Source organism: Papio anubis, chromosome 12 (assembly GCF_008728515.1).
Source record: "Papio anubis isolate 15944 chromosome 12, Panubis1.0, whole genome shotgun sequence".
NCBI lineage: Eukaryota > Metazoa > Chordata > Mammalia > Primates > Cercopithecidae > Papio > Papio anubis.
Genome location: NC_044987.1, coordinates 95923564 through 95937679, shown reverse-complemented (window position 1 = coordinate 95937679; position 14116 = coordinate 95923564). Strand labels below are relative to the sequence as shown.

At 40.1% G+C, this 14116-nt stretch overlaps 1 protein-coding gene across 1 annotated transcript; it reads right to left on the bottom strand.

Annotated features, from left to right (window-relative positions):
• Window positions 1-2181: 2181 nt before the first annotated feature.
• Window positions 2182-13906, bottom strand: RAG1 (recombination activating 1). The gene is made up of 2 exons (XM_003910017.5): window positions 13771-13906; window positions 2182-8653 (listed from the first exon to the last, which is right to left on the bottom strand). Exon 2 carries the CDS (start codon window positions 8637-8639, stop codon window positions 5508-5510), a length of 3132 nt encoding a protein of 1043 aa, XP_003910066.2. The 5' UTR covers window positions 8640-8653; window positions 13771-13906; the 3' UTR covers window positions 2182-5507.
• Window positions 13907-14116: the final 210 nt, after the last annotated feature.

Sequence of the window (14116 nt, the reverse complement as noted above, 5' to 3'; positions counted from 1 at the left end):
GGAAAATGAGGGAAAGTTTGTAACTTATTAGAGACTGGTTAAATGGTTACGATCAAAATGCTGATAGAGATATGGATAGTGAAGGGTAGGCTAATGAGGTCTCAGAGGGAAATGAGGAAGCTACTGGGAACTGGAGTAAGGGTCACCTGGGTTATTCCTTAGCAAAGAGCTTGGCTGCATTGTGTTCACATCCTAGAGATCAGTGAAGGTTGAGCTTAAGGGTGATGACTTAGGGTATCTAGTAGAAGAAATTTCTATGCACCAAAGTATTTAAGATGTAGCCTGGCTGCTTATAACAGCCTAAGATCAAATACAGGTGCAAAGGAATGACTTAAATTTGGAATTTATATTTAACATGATAGCAGAATGTAAAAGTTTGGAAAATTTGCAGCTTGACTTTGTGATAAAGGAGGAATTCAAGCAGCTACAGAGCAACCACTGGCTACAGAGATTACCATGACTAAAAGAAAGCCAAGTGCTACTATCCCAGAAAAAGGGAAGGTCTTGAAGGCATTTCAGAGATCTTTGAGGCAACCACTCCCATCACAGGCCCAGGGCCTAGGAGGAAAGAATGGTTTTAGGGGCCAATCCCAGGGCCCTGCTACCTTGCACAGCCTTGGGACACTGCTCTCTGCATTCAGGCCACTCAGCTCCAGCTTTGGCTCAAAGGGCCCGAGATACAGTTCAGGCTGCAGCTCCAGAGGGCACAACCATAAGCCTTGGCAGCTTCCACATGGTTTTAAGCCTGCACGTGCTCAGAATGCAGGAGAGAAGAAGGCTTGGCAGCTTCGCCCTAGATTTCAGAGGATGTATGAGAAAACCTGGGTTTTCTATGGGTGAGCACTTGCAGAGAGCCTCTACTAGGAAAATGCAGAGGGGAAATGTGGAGCTGGAGCCCCCATACAAAGTCCCTACCAGGTTATTGCCTAGTGGAGCTGTGGGATGGGACCACCACCCTCTAACCCCAAGAGTGGTATGGCTACCTGCAACTTGCAATCTCAGCAGGGAAAAGCTGCAGTCACTCAACTCCAACTCTTGAGAGCAGTGATGGCGGCTGCACCTTGCGCAGCCATAGGGCTGGAGCTGCCCAAGGCATTGGAAGCCCACCGCTTGCAGCAACATGCCTTGGATGTGGGACATGGTGTCAATAGACGTTATTTTGGAGCTTTAAGGTTTAATGTCTGCCCTTCTCGGTTTTGTGTGGAGCCTATTACCCCTTTCTTTTGGCCAATTTCTACTTTTTGGAATGAGAATGTCAGTCCAATGCCTCTACCACCATTGTATCTTGGAAGTCAATAACTTGATTTTTATTTTACAGGATCAGGAAGAAATTCGCCTTGAGTCTCCAATGATGAGACTCTAGACTTAGGACTTTTGGACTTTTAAGTTGATACTTGGAATGAGTAAAGACTTTGGGGTAATGTTGGGAGGGGATGATTGTATTTTGCAAAGTGAGGAGAACATGAGATTTGGAAGGCCAGGGGCAGAATGCTATGTTTTGGATATTTGTCCCCTCCAATTCGCATGTTGAAATGTAACCCCAATGTTGGAGGTCAGGACTGATGGGAGGTGATTGGATTATGGAGGCAGATCCCTTACAGATGGCTTGGTGCTATTCTCACGATGATGAGCAAGTTCTTGCTCAGCAAGTTTACATGAGATCTGGTTGTGTAAAAGTGTGTGGCACCTCCCCACCCTTGTTCCCATTCTCGCTGTGTGACGCTCCTGCTCTCCTTTCCCTTTGTGCCATGATTGTAGCTTTCTGTGGCCTCACCAGAAGGTGAATTAGATGCTAGTGCCATACTTACTGCAAAACTGTGAACCAATGAAACCTCTTTTCTTTATAAATTACCCAGTCTCAGGTATTTATTTATAGTAATGCCAAGAGTGACCTAATATAATAAGTATGTGAATTTTCTGGAGAATAAGTCTATATTTTCACTAGTCCCAAAAAAGTTAAAAAACAAATAAAAAGATTTACCATTTATCCTATGTATCTGGGGGGAAAAATTGTCTCATCTCCATTAGGATAAATTTTTCACATAATCATTATTCAATTGTCCTTTAATCCAAAGACCACCAAATTTATTCTGTATTTCTCTCAAAGTAAATGATGTTAATTTTTAAATGCTGCACTCAATATTATTATAAATATTTGAATAGAAATTACAAAACACACTATTTTCAAATCTTAAACTTTTATTTCAAATATTCAAATGTAAAATTGCTGACAATAACCATAATATTAATGAATGGAAATACTAAAATATAAAAATAAGTATTGAAACTCATATTTCTTTTTATTTGAAAACATTTGACATGGAAATACAGGTCCCCTGCATCAAGTAAATCCATTGCATCCTGGTACCTGAATTTTCTCTGAAATAGAAAAAATAAAAATAACAAAAGGCTCTTGGAAACCATTAAACAAAATGTAATGTTATTTGTAAGAAAATAAACTGAAGTGCAATTCTACAAAACAAAAAATATTGCCAAAAATGATCTCTGAGGTATATTTATGTAGATTACTAGTTAAAATAAGAAAATGTAAAATGGGTACAAAGTATCTACTCTTACTTAAAATCTTTTAACATGAAAAGAATACACCATCTGTCATACAATCACTGAAGACATATACATATCTGCAATCAAAAACCACCTGCATCCAAATGATGGTTTATTCGTCCCAACTACCACTGGCGCTTACATATCCTGCCTCTTATCTGTGTGGAATTTGAATTGTTTTATGTAATGCAAGACCCACACTCTCAACCGAAGCAATCTTTATCTTCATCTATATCTTGTGGGAAAAAAAAACTTGAGGCAAAACTAAATTCCAGTTCACCTGGAAGAAAAGGACATCTTTTTCTCCTCCTCTTGCTTCTCAGTGCATGTTTATTAATCTAAAGGCTCCTTTTGACCTCACCGACCAATCATCAATTTTCATCAGCCATTATCACTGGTCCCTGCAATGCACCTGAGTGACTTGACATGAAAACTTGTAGAATCAGGTTTCACAGGAGAAAAATACATTGCACTTCCGAAGTCCCAGTATATACTTCACACACACACACACAAATGCTCCATTCAGTGTGGTGAATTTCCCTGGAGTATGTAATTGCACTTGCAATAGGCATTGTTAAAAATAAAACTCTAGTATAAAACTAGGGTCTAGCATATTGCAATCTCAACAATAAGGGCAAAAAAACATAGGCAGCGTTTCTACATATTGAAATTCCTGCAGCCAGATGTTCCCAGGGTTTATCAAAATGTGATCTGATTAAGGGATTATTGGAAAGGTTGTGCTATAAATCATGCTCTTAGTCATATGCATTCAAAATAGCTCCTACGGTGTTAGAAAAGGATAATTTAATATGGGAAAGTATTTACAGTGCCACCAATAGAGTAAAAGAGTAGAAAAGGGTAAAAAAAAATCTATAAACCAGCACTACCATACTTCAGGGAATAGGATAATTATGTGAATTTAGCCGTTTATTAGTGTAGAGACATGGTGGAAGGATTAAGCAGTATGAAGGGAAAGGGTGGCTTAGTAGCCCATTCATTTCCAAAAAAAACAAAACCAAGAGTTTTCAAAAATGTTAAAATATGCATATGTTTTTGACAACTAAAGTAGAAGTGACTTTGATATTCTGCATATAAAAAGCAAGGAAAACTGTTGTATTTGTTAATGAAAGATACTGAGTTGAATTCCTGCAGAAGCACCAAATGCATACCATTTAGGATAATGTCACTGATGCACTTTTGACAACTAAATTATCAAGCTCTTTGATATACTGTGTATGAAAAGTAGCAATTATGGCCAATAAAATCAAAGGAAGAAAAAAACTAATTAACACTAACATATCATTATGACTCACTAGCATATAAAATTCCATGCCTGCTCTACATTGCCAGCAACCGGCAAATCCCAAATTCCTAAGGATGCAGATAATAGTTGCCAAATAACTGGAGCCACAAGAGGATTAGGGGGCTCTTTGGAGCTTTTGCGTTGCTTTCTTCCATCAAAAGGGCCAGAGCACACAAATGACTTAAAAACTTGCTTACTCCTGCCCCATAAAAATGTAATCCCAAGGTCATGTGCTACAGTGATTAGTTGTGAATCCTAAACAAATTCTGATATTACCTTATAAACATAATGATTAATTTGTGGTGGAAAGAAGAAGGGCTTTGGAGACAAAAGGGCTGTGTTCAATTTCCAAGCCAAGTATTTATTACCCCTAAATAACTTTCAGCAAATCATTTACACCTCCATCAAATGGAGATAATAACAACACCTACTCCTCAGAATTGTTGTAAGGAAAAATGAGTGTGAAAACATTCCTCAAAAAAAGCACTGTGTAAATGTTAACTCTTCTGCTGTACTGCATTTGGACTCCATCTAAACTTAGCAGATGGAAAAATACAAGGTTATCCTGCTACACAATTCTGAATCCACTGAAAGTAAACTGATCATTATAGAAAGAACAATACATTGCAGAGGAGAGGACTCTATGAAACCTAGATTTAGAAAAATTGATTCAGGTTTCATTTGGAAAAAGTCTGGCAAAATGTTTCAGTAAGACATGAAATATATTTTTAGACATCAAGCTAACCTATATTCTTACAAGCCTCTGTGGCTTTAAGATTGTATGCAGAAGCTCTAAATTTGGAAACTCTAAATTACCTGAAATTAAAAAGCAAAAATAAAGAATCACACTCTGATAGCTAAGTAAATATATATTATCAAAAGATTTAATAACTAACTGTAGCTAGCAGGTGTATTCTAAATTCATTATTAAAAAATCTATGACAGCAGATGACCTCCTAAACTCTGAAGGTTACAATAGATACATAATTTAAACATAAAAAAGGACTGATTTTCTCAAAATTGTCCTGATGTAAAGTAATCCTGCATAAATATAACAAATGGTAAATGCATTGAGAGCACTTTGTAAAGGTCATTGTGCTGTACAAATATAAGATATTATTAGAAAAATTTAAAAAGCTCTTTTGAATCTTATAGAACAAGCCAAGATATGTAAAATTTTTTAAATGAAGAATTATTCCAAAATGAAATAGAAGGCACTTATCATATCTCAATACAAAATATAATAAATCAGGAGGAAAAATGAAAACCACAGGACCAATTTCTTTCCTGGCCTCGCGGGCTGTTCTTTGATAACCTTGGCTTTGATTTTCACGACAGTTCCCCAACACACACAGATCTTTGTTTACTCTCGTCCCCTGCAGTTACTCCTGTTATGAGTTATTGAGCTTTCAGATAACTAATTTTTCCTGTTGCTTTTCGGAACTCACTAAAAGGCTCAAGCAACCAGCTCATCAGTTTCCATTCCTGACTTGAGAGCGTCTGTAGCATCTCACTCCAACCTACCACCTCTTGGGTGGTGAAGCCCCATACACAGCAGTGAAGAGTGCTAGGAGAAGCCCTCAATGCAACCCAGAGGGAAACTTAATTGCAAAAACCAACTCATAAGTGGTTGCCCTACTTAAAATTCCATTGAATCTTGGCTTTCCAGAGAGTCCTCTATGCCTAATGGGTCCCCTAAGCTTGCCTGAGAGTCCATGTTAAACCCAGAGGTTTTTAATGCATTATGAGCATTCATAAATTTCTGGAGGTATTTGGAGGTGTACAGCCAGTGGTGTTTCAGGACGTCTTCCATCTCATAGCATTTGGACTGCCTGGCATTCATTTTCCGGAAGCGCCTAAACAGTTTGTTACCAGACTCATTTCCCTCACTTGCCCACGCCCCAATGGAGCCATCCCTCTCAATAATTTCAGGAACATGTGCCAGGGTTTTGTGAAAATAATTGGTGATTTTTCCCTCATACCTATACTTGAACTTGGTAGAAAGGAGCTCAGCAAAACGCTGTGAATTGAAACTGTACTGGCAGAGGGATTCTGGGCACTCTTTAGCAGGGCATGATGACCGCCACACCGGTTTCATCTTCAGGTAAAGCTCCATCAGCTCCCTCAGAGCCTCGTGCCTCTCCTCCGAAGGAATTAACTCACAAACTGCATCCACAGTCTCTTTGGTCATGAGCTTCCTGGCAAAGTTGCCGTTCATCCTCATGATTGGTTTGAGGTTCATCTTCTTCCGGAGATGCTTGTCCAGTGTGGCCTGCCACCTTTTCCTTTCCTCTTTGGAAGCATTGGGATTCTTATACACCTCCCCTATCTCTAGCTGGAAGATCTTGTAGAACTCAGCTGCATTGCCAATGTCACAGTGGAGTGCGTCTATGGAAGGGACTGTCTCAATGAAAGGTTTGGCTGAGACCCCTTTCACCCGATCCCGCAGTTCTTCCACAGACTCATGGTAAGGATTGGAACGCCAGACCTCATAACGTTCCAGGTTCTCAGCATGGCTTCTGGTTATAGAGTGGAAGACAAGATTTTGAGAGGCTTCCAGACGGGTGGCATCACAAAGAGTACAAATGTAGACTGAGCCAGAAGCCTCAAGGCCTTCCACTTCCCGCACAAGTTTTTCATCATATCCGGTACCCCTGAAGATAAACTTGAAAGTCCGTAGAATGCCTCCCAGCTCAAGCATTAATTCACTGCTCTTCATGGCCTCCCTCTCAGCAATGAGAGGGCTCAGGATGGCAGTCAGTGTCTCGTGGTCAGACTCATCTGCCAGCATAAGGCACAATGGCTTGCAACACAGTTCAGAGTTAGGTTTGGCTTCCTCAAATACTTTCACATTCTGAGAGCTGTGGGCAATAGTAATTTTCATGATTGTGAATGAAAAACGGACTGCCTTTTCTGGAACTACTGGCCCACTCCCGTGCTTCTCACTCACATCTCCCATTCCATCACAAGACTCCTTCACCACCACTGTGAAGGGGCCATTCAGGTAATCATCAAGGTCTTGGGATCTCATGCCTTCCAAGATGTCTTCTTCCATGTCCATCAAAGCAGACACCAAAGCTGAATCATAGCGGAACCTCTTGGCAATGGTGTCCACTGGGTAATCATCCACAGAGGATGATAGTCCAGACAGCCCATCAATAATGCCAACATCAGTGCTGGAAGACACATTCTTCAGAGGTGGCTGCCACTCAAAGTGGTGGTAGCCCGGCAGAAGTACCTTCTCAGCATTCCGAAGGGCATGCAAAGGCTGAAAAATCTGTCTCCCTGTGATGGCTTTCACAGTCCTGTACATCTTGTGGTACTGACTGCAGCTGAGGAAGGTGTTGACACGGATGGCCAAGCAAACAGCTGGCTGCAGGCCAGAGCCCTTTCCCTGCATGATGGCCTCCAGCTCGTCGGCTTGCCTGTGCTCATTCCTCGCCCTCAGAGCCAGCAGGAACAAGGTCATGCACACCGACTTCACATCTCCACCTTCTTCTTTGTCAGCAAAGGCTTTGACTTGCAGCTTGAGCTCCCTCAGCCGGTGCTTCTGAGCTCTCCGAGTCAGCGACAGAAGATGTTGGCGGGGCCGGCCCCCTTTATTAATGTGCACAAAATTCTCTTTTGATTCCTTGTGACTTGAGATGTGGTGATTATATTTTTCCAAACTGACCTCCTGATTGCACTCTTTTGCTGGACATTTCACCTTCAGGGAATTCAAGATGCTCAGAAAGGACTTCACTGGACTCTCCAGGTCAGTAGGGAAGCATGGATATCGGCAAGAGGGACAATAGCTGCCCATGACTTTGAGGCATCTGAGAATGCAGACCCGGCAATAGACATGCTTACAGTTGGTCTCCACAGGGTCGGCCAGAATGTGTTCACAGATCTGGCAGGAGATGGATTTCACGAAGTGCTCCGGGAAGTCCACTGCAAGGAGCTTGGTACTAAGATGTATCTTACTGCAGTTGGCGATCTTCTTCATGACATCCTTGCTGCTGGTCCTTGCCTGAGCTCTTCTCTTGCGCTGACGGGCTTGTCTTGCTTGGTCAAGCACAGTTTTGAGTTTTTTGCTGAGCTGCAAGTTTGGCTGAAGACTCTTCCTCTTGAGTCCCCGACGGGCAGTGTTGCAGATGTCACAGGATGGTGTGTGGGGGTGCCACTCCACGTTCACATTCCTCGGGAAGTAAACCTCACAAGGGGCACTGCTAAACTTCCTGTGCATGATGCTCCAGCAGTTATGGCAGAACTCAGTGGGGTGGATCGAGTCAACATCTGCCTTCACATCAATCCGGAAAACCTTGGTAATGAGGTCTGGCCAGGAAGTAGCTCTCTTTTCCTTCTTTCGTAAAAGGCCTAGGGTTTTACCATCCACAGGACCATGAACTGGATATCTCCTGTTGTGCTCATCAGTTTTAAAAGAATTCCCACAGATGCGGCAGAGATGTCGAAGGTTGGCTTGATGGATGGCTTTAACTCTTGCTTTCCCACTGTCATGAAATTTCTTTGAAAACTTAGGATGGGCTTTTAACACTGGCTGATTTGGGACTGGCTTCTGACCATCAGCCTTGTCCAGGACTGCTGGAGATTGCTCCAGAGAGGGCTTCCCCTCAAAAGAATCCTTCTTTTCCCTTTGAGCTTCTTCAGGTGTCTTTTCAAAGGATCTCACCCGGAACAGCTTAAATTTCCATTCTGAAAATTTAATATATGGGTGCTGAATTTCATCTGGGGCAGAACTGAGTCCCAAGGTGGGTGGGAAAGAGGACGCCATGCTGGTTGAGGTACCTGAGAACAATGAAAACAAGTCATATTAAGACCAATATCAATATCCCACTGGTGTATCTTATAAGTAATAAAAATAAATACATTCAATTATTTATTCATGTATTCCAAAAGATATGTATTAAATCTTCTATGTTAATATATCATGTTAGGTGCTGATCACAGAGTTATTTCCTGTTCTGACAGTGTTTACGGTTACTTATACCTGTTACACACATATAAATGTTTAGATATATACATGTAAAGTTTTATTCCCTTCCACAAACACCTTAAGGTCTTTGAGGACAGAATCTTTGATTTATCTTTGTCTCCCCAAGGGTCCTAGTATACATTAGGTGCTCAATAGTTATTTGTTCAGTAAATGTAAAGATGAATTGGCTACTAACACTAAAGAAAAGTAATATTTTCCACATTGTATTAGCCTCATTGCACTAACTGGACAATATTTTCCAGTTTTTTCAAGCAGTCTTCCGGGAGGTTGGTTGTTTATTTCTTCCAAATGGGTCATAAAAGGATGATAAAGCTGCAAACCCAAAGAAACTAATTATTCACTACTTGAAAGGATGAAGTGAATTTTGAGCTTTATGAGTGCAAACTAATAATAAGTATCATGGATAGTAATTATGCTTACAATTTTAATTAGTGAATGCTGTTGTAAATTATAAGGCTGTGTCTACATTAGAAACAAAAACCACAGAACTCTAAACCTGCAACAAACCAGAGTGTACATAAACTGAGATTCTGAAGGACTTTTAAGATGAAAAATTCACATGGTTTCAGATAAAACTCACACAGGTCATCCTGAAAGTCATTGTCGGTCGATGGTCATTAGCACTATAGTTTGTAACATAATAAGAAGAGGTGGGAGTATTGTTTCTCTTCTGGTAAAAAAACATTTTGGCAATTGCATATGCTAGGAAACCCTACTGATTTCAGTTGTAGTGTACAGATCACTAGCGATGCAGAAAAAAGGTCTAACAATGCCATGTGAGGTGTACTCTTTAGACCCAATTAGACCAATCTTTCCCAAATTACTTAGTACATAATTGCAAAAAGAGTAACTATATTTTCAATCCATCATCCCATCCACCTATCTCAAATTTGCCTGGGTTAACTCTTTCGACCCACCAGTTATGTCAAGTAACATATGTTTTCCCCTCAATTGATCAACTAACAAAATCGATGAGAATTTTTATAGTCACATAGTTATGGAGACAAATTCTCAGATGAACACACTTTCAACAGGGGTGGGATTAGGGGGTACAGAGGGGCAAGAGCTAACTCTGACACCTGCTACCAAAGACTCTTTTCAAGTCCCTGCTTTACTGAAGTTTGTTCCATCTTACAAGCATTACGCATCAGAAATTGGTGTTTTGGGGCACGGGTGCAGTGGCTCATGCCTGGAATCCCAACACTTTGGGAGGCCAAGGCGGTCAGTGTGAGACCAGCCTGGCAAATGTGGTGAAACTTCATCTCTACTAAAAATACAAAAAACAATTAGCCGGGCATGGTGGCAGGCACCTGTAATTCCAGCTACTCAGGAGGCTGAGGCAGGAGAATCGCCTGAACCCAGGAGGCAGAGGTTGCAGTGAGCCAAGATCCCACTACTGCACCTCAGCCTGGACAACAGAGCAAGACTCTATCTCAAAAAATAGAAATGGGTGTTTTTCATAAAAATTAAAAGCAAATTTCTAAGACTTGATTAACAGAGAAATCCTATTAGATTGTTACCTATGCAGGACTATGCAAGAGTTAAAACAATACACGGCCATTTCAAAAGTCTCATTAACCTCAAAAAATATTTCAACTGCAGCCCAACGAACACCTCAAAATTGCTTATAGTTCCATTCTGCTTCCTAATTATCTTCTGTGGCAAGTGCTAGGTCTTTCCCTGTGGTTTCCCTGCCTCTTAGGTTGAACTCAACCCCAAATACCTTCTCATTCCTTTAGCATTTTACTTCCCAGACTATTCTTAAATCACTTGCTCTCTGGTATTCCAAGATAATATTATGAGTAATTCTTTTTAAAATGCATGACCGTCTCTAGAGCTCATCAAGTTTAATACTGACTTTCAAACTGAGTAAGTCAATCATAAGGCATGGTAGGATCCCTGGAAGTATCTCACTTCCCTACACATTTCTCCCTTGACTCCCACTGACCTGAATTACTATATCAAAATCTACCAAACTACATTTATTTAAATACTCCTGTGGAAGGCAACCAAAGCAAAAATGGACAAATGGGATTGCATCAAGTTAAAAGCTTTTGCACAGCAAAGTAAACAATCCACAAAATGAAGACAAAATCCACATGATGGGAGAAAATATTTGTAAGCTATGCATCTGACAAGAGATTAATAACCAGAATATATAAGGAGCTCAAACAACTCTACAGGAAACAAACTAATAATCCAATTTTTAAACGGGCAAAATATCTGAATAGACATTTCTCAAAGGAAGACATACAAATGGCAAACAGGTATATGAAAAGGTGCTCAACATCACTGATCATCAGAGAAATGCAAATCAAAACTACAATGAGGTGTCATCTCGCCCCAGTTAAAATAGATTCTATCCAAATGACAAGCAATAATAGGAATGTAAATTAGTACAGCCACTATGAAGAATAGTATGGAAGTCCTCAAAAAAACTAAAGATAGAATTATTACATGATCCAGCAGTCCTACCACTGGGTATTTATCCAAAGGAAATCAAATCAGTATGTTTAGAGACATCTACACTCTTGTGTTTATTACTGCACCATTTTTTATCCTTACTTGTGATTTTTACTCCCTAAAATAGACATGTATTACTTTTGGTAGAAAATAGAACTTTTAAGAACTAGGTTTCGATTAGATATTTTTTATCTATTCAATTAGCAAAGATTAAAACTACTTATATGGTTCAGCATTAATGAAGGCATGGAGAAATTAAGATATCTCCATACATTCTTGGGAGGAGTATAAATTGGTATCAAATGCCTACTAGACAATTTAGCAATGTCTTTAAAATTTTTAAATATATTATCTTTGGTGCAATAAATCTCCTTTTGGGAAGTTATCCAATAGAAACATTTCCACAGGAATACAACAATATTTATATAAAGACAGAGAGATTTGTTTCAAAAACTGTTACTTTGAAAAAGCAGGAAACAATATAAATAATTACCCAAAGGGCATTATTAAATAAACTATGGTCCAGACATACAGTGGAAAACCATGCAGAAAATTTAATTTTCTGTATGCATTGATGCATATGTGCAATTTCTGTATGCATCAGTGACATGGAAAGATGCTCACATGAAAAAGCAGAGAATAGAATGACAATAGCAAGTATAGTAGGATTCTGTTTGTGTATAATGTTTGTATTTGTACATATATTAAATCACAGAAATTCTGAAAGGATATGCACTAAAATCTTAACAGTGTTTAATTTCTGAAAAAAATAGAATTGGCATTGATAAGAGGGCCTCTTGCACTTTTTATTTTATTCATTTTTGTATCATTTGAATTATTCAAAACAAGCAAGTACTATTTTTATTAACTTTGTGATACATTTATTCTGGATAAAACTGTTTTAAAGACTAGATTTATATGTGCTTATAGTCACTTTTCCATATTTTCTTCTAAATTTCCCCCAGAAAAGCTTAAGATCTGGCTAATTTCAAATCTGACCACCACCCTTAGCTTCTCATTCTTTTCAGATAGACATGTAGAAAGCAGGCTAAAATATGGACCTGTAGACAGAATGAAGTTAGGATTGTGAAGGAGTTATCTTGGACTCAGATTTTGACACTCAGAAACCTTGCAAATGCTTGATCTCCTCTCTTCTAACAAAAGATCTCAGCAGTAGACCAGCCTCAGGATCTCAAAGGCTGACTGGTTGGTGCTGGCTCAGCCCTGTCCCCACCGTGCACTGCCATCCCAGCATTGCCATCTGACATCAGAGCTGCAGGGGTGCCTCCCTCCACACAGCACAGATTCATTTTGACAAACTAGTTTGGGGTGGCTTGGACAGTGCAGGAACAGTAGTTTCTGGTGAGTGATATCATTAGTTCAGGAGGCCAGGACACAGCAGCAGCAGCAGCCCCCATTTCCATCCCAGCTGCCCACCCTACACACACACATACACCCCATTACTTGGCCCACAATCTTCCCTCCTAACATCTTCAACTTAGTCTGTACACAATTTTCAAGTAATAACTGTGTGCTCAAGTGTGACCTCTCATTATCACACCTGTTCCACTTATTCATTCACTCTGCAAATACCATCGTCTGTCTTTTGTCAAACATCACGCATCAAAAATGTGACAAAATACAAAGGGTTTTTATAAGTCTCAAGTATCCACAAAATAGCACTATGATCCTTGCTCTTCCTTCAGACAACCTCTTGCATAAACCACTTCAGAAAGTGAAATTTATCATCACAATCCCTGGCCAGGAATCCTGACTCAAGAACAAAACCTCAAAGCAGGGTCTCTACCATGGCAATTCTCTAAATTAATACAAATCAGAATCATGAGTGAACTTGTTTTTAAAAAGAAATGCAGATGATCAGGTCCTAAAGAGTCTGGCTGTTAGGGAAGGAATCCAGGAATTGCATTTTTAAACATTCAGTGATTCTAAAATGAGCGGATATTTCGAGAAACACTGGTCTCCTACTTAGGCCAATCTAGTTCAGGAAATGCCTGGTAATACTTGTTCATACCTGGGAAACCACACATTTCCTCCCATCCTAGAACTTGCGTTCCTGACTATTTTTCTTGCCTGAACTAACAGTATTTATTTCCAAGAGTCTCACACGTTACCTTCTGCTGATTTGTACACATTCATTCAAGAAGCATTCCTTAAACCCTTCTTCTGACAACAGCATTCATTTATAGTAATTCAGATATTTTGCATCTTTCTATGAACCTTCAGTGGCCCTAAACTGGGCCCTCAGTGGCCCTAAACTTGTCCTCTTATACCTTTTTTATTTTCATATGTTAAAAAAAGATTGATGTAGCTTTGCTCATTCCATCCCCTCATCACCTGGAAGGAAAGAAAGCTCAAGCACTTCTAGTTAGAAACATAAAAATGTAATAAACATTTTGGCTCAAGGCATGAAAAGTATGAGTGTTACCTTGCTCAGCAGGCTGCCTGGCCAAAGTGTTGAGATGTCTGCAACTTGATTGATATTACTCAATACCAAAGAGAAGGCAAAGTGTGTTCTCTGCTCTCTCCTTGCTCTCGTTTCTCAGAACATGCTGCTGAGCTGTTTATCAGCTTCCACTGTCCTTCCCAGCCTCCCCCACCATGGAGGGCTAACCACAGCCAATCACAAGCCAGGAGACCCCAGCTCCAGCTGCCACCTGGCTCTTTAGGAAGCTTAGCTCAGAGGAGGCCTGAGTGTAGAATGATGTGCGAGTTTGCTGGGGCACTGGCTGCCAGTTCCCTCCCTGAGAATGTTTGGGTTGGAAATGGTCTTA